The sequence below is a fragment of the Pundamilia nyererei genome, unplaced genomic scaffold (genome assembly GCF_000239375.1).
Source record: "Pundamilia nyererei isolate P.nyererei 1_Seehausen unplaced genomic scaffold, PunNye1.0 scaffold00303, whole genome shotgun sequence".
NCBI lineage: Eukaryota > Metazoa > Chordata > Actinopteri > Cichliformes > Cichlidae > Pundamilia > Pundamilia nyererei.
In genome coordinates this window covers 349,367-351,156 of record NW_005187704.1, presented here as the reverse complement: position 1 = coordinate 351,156, position 1,790 = coordinate 349,367, and the positions used below count along the sequence as shown (strand labels likewise).

The following is a 1,790-nucleotide window of genomic DNA, read 5'->3' as shown; positions in this document are numbered from 1 at the left end:
GAATACATCTTAAGTGCTGCCTCGCTGATTGCTGTCAGTGTATATTGACAAATGGCTATAGCCTGGAAATATGGTGCACCTAGCATTCAGACAAATATACAGGGTGTAAACATAATACATCCATACTACATATTATTGTGTGGAAAAACTGAGTATCAATATACAAATGGATCAGATATCAGCAAATGTTTCAAATGTTGTCTCGCGATTCTACTGTCGACCTTCACTGCAGCCTGAATAAAGGAAGGTTGTGCAGACAGTGAAGATTGGGACTAAGCATGCATTATCAGTGCATGTATTTATTGGTAGAGCACCGAGTGGTTTGTTTGAGCATTTTATCAGATATATTGAGTCCCTGAAACTTCCTGTTGTCTCATGGTACAGAAAAAACCCAATCTATTAACCACCTTTGGGGTTGTTGATCATTTTTCCAGTTTCTAAGAAGTGGTTTGAATATGCAGATGAGAACGTGACTTAAAGCAGGGTGATCGGACTGATTATTCAGACATCTTCTGAAACATCAGGATCATCAGGTCTACAGTGAAGTCAGCATGAAGACTCTCAGCCTGACAGTGGGACTGCTGCTCGTGCTGTTCACCGTTTACCACAGCGATGCCTGTAAGTCTGCTTCTTGTACTTGTGTTAGATCAGTTTTTGAATTTCTGTCTTTCTCTTCATTCAGACACAGAGTGAGACATCAAACTCATATAAGTTCATGGCCATGAAGACCAGTGTTGATCTTAAATTCTTTACTGTAATTAAAAGTCAGATTGAATCCTCGTGTAAACAAGTGTGGTCACATGTTCGGCATGTCCTTCACTGAGACATATTTATTTTTTTAACTTAAATAGGAGCCTTCAAACTGTATCTGTCATTAAGATATAACAAATTGTATTTTGTTGCATTAACCTTAATTATATCTGGTATGTTGGAGAAGTCATTAGAAGCAGACGCAGCACTGAGTAATCCTTGTTTTTCTGTTACAGCTAAGGCAGTGATTTCTCCTGACTTTTGTTGTTTTCACTTCTTTGACAAACGGATCCCAAAGGCGCACATCGTGTCCATCGTGAAAACTCACAGACAATGCTCCACACCAGCATTTGTGTAAGTTTGTCTTTCACTGTCTCTTTGATACAATCACTAATGTTTGCCAAGTAAGTCATGTATAAGCAATGTATAATCGTTGAGATTGAAGCCGTAACTCTGCTATTAACCGTAAAATGTGTGAATATGAGAGCAAAATAATGATACTGACTTTTGTACAGGATCAAGACACCCAGAAGGCTTTTGTGTGTTAAACAGACTGCAGAGTGGGCAAAAGAACAATTTGACAACCAAAGGAGATTTTGACCCAGCCTGATATGACAATGTCTTAAAGAGCTTCATCTGATGAGGAATGTTTATAATGCAACAATATGTAAAAACATGTATTGAATTATTTTATAATTTTCTTTCACTATGCAATTGAAATCATTTTCCTATCACATTGTGTTGTTTTGCTTTATTCTTCATTAAAGTTTCATTTCACAAAACTCATCGACTTCATCTGATAGTGAATGTAAAAGTATGTGTAGTTTGTGGCTCAGCTGCAGGGGAGGGGTGGAGTAGCGGGTGCAGGGTGTGCTGTCAGGGAAGGCTGAACCCAGGGGCGATTCTAGGATCAGAGCTTTGGGGGTGCTGAGCACCCAGAGAGCTGCCCAGCCAGGCAAGATAAACCTGTCTCTGTCAGTCCCTGCATCCTTAAATGTTGTCCCGAGTTCTCTCTGACTGTCACTTTGGTGCATTTAAAC

The 1,790-nt window shown here is 39.5% G+C and overlaps 1 protein-coding gene across 1 annotated transcript in view; it reads left to right on the top strand.

Moving 5' to 3' along the window:
- The first annotated feature begins 462 nt into the window (after nucleotides 1-462).
- The window catches only part of LOC102199050 (C-C motif chemokine 3-like), a 26,647-nt gene continuing 25,319 nt past the window's right edge, over nucleotides 463-1,790 (top strand). Inside the window, exon 1 of the mRNA XM_005751194.2 lies at nucleotides 463-618. Within this exon, the coding sequence (XP_005751251.1) occupies nucleotides 552-618 (67 nt within the window). The 5' untranslated portion in view covers nucleotides 463-551. The remainder of the gene's footprint in view (nucleotides 619-1,790) is intronic.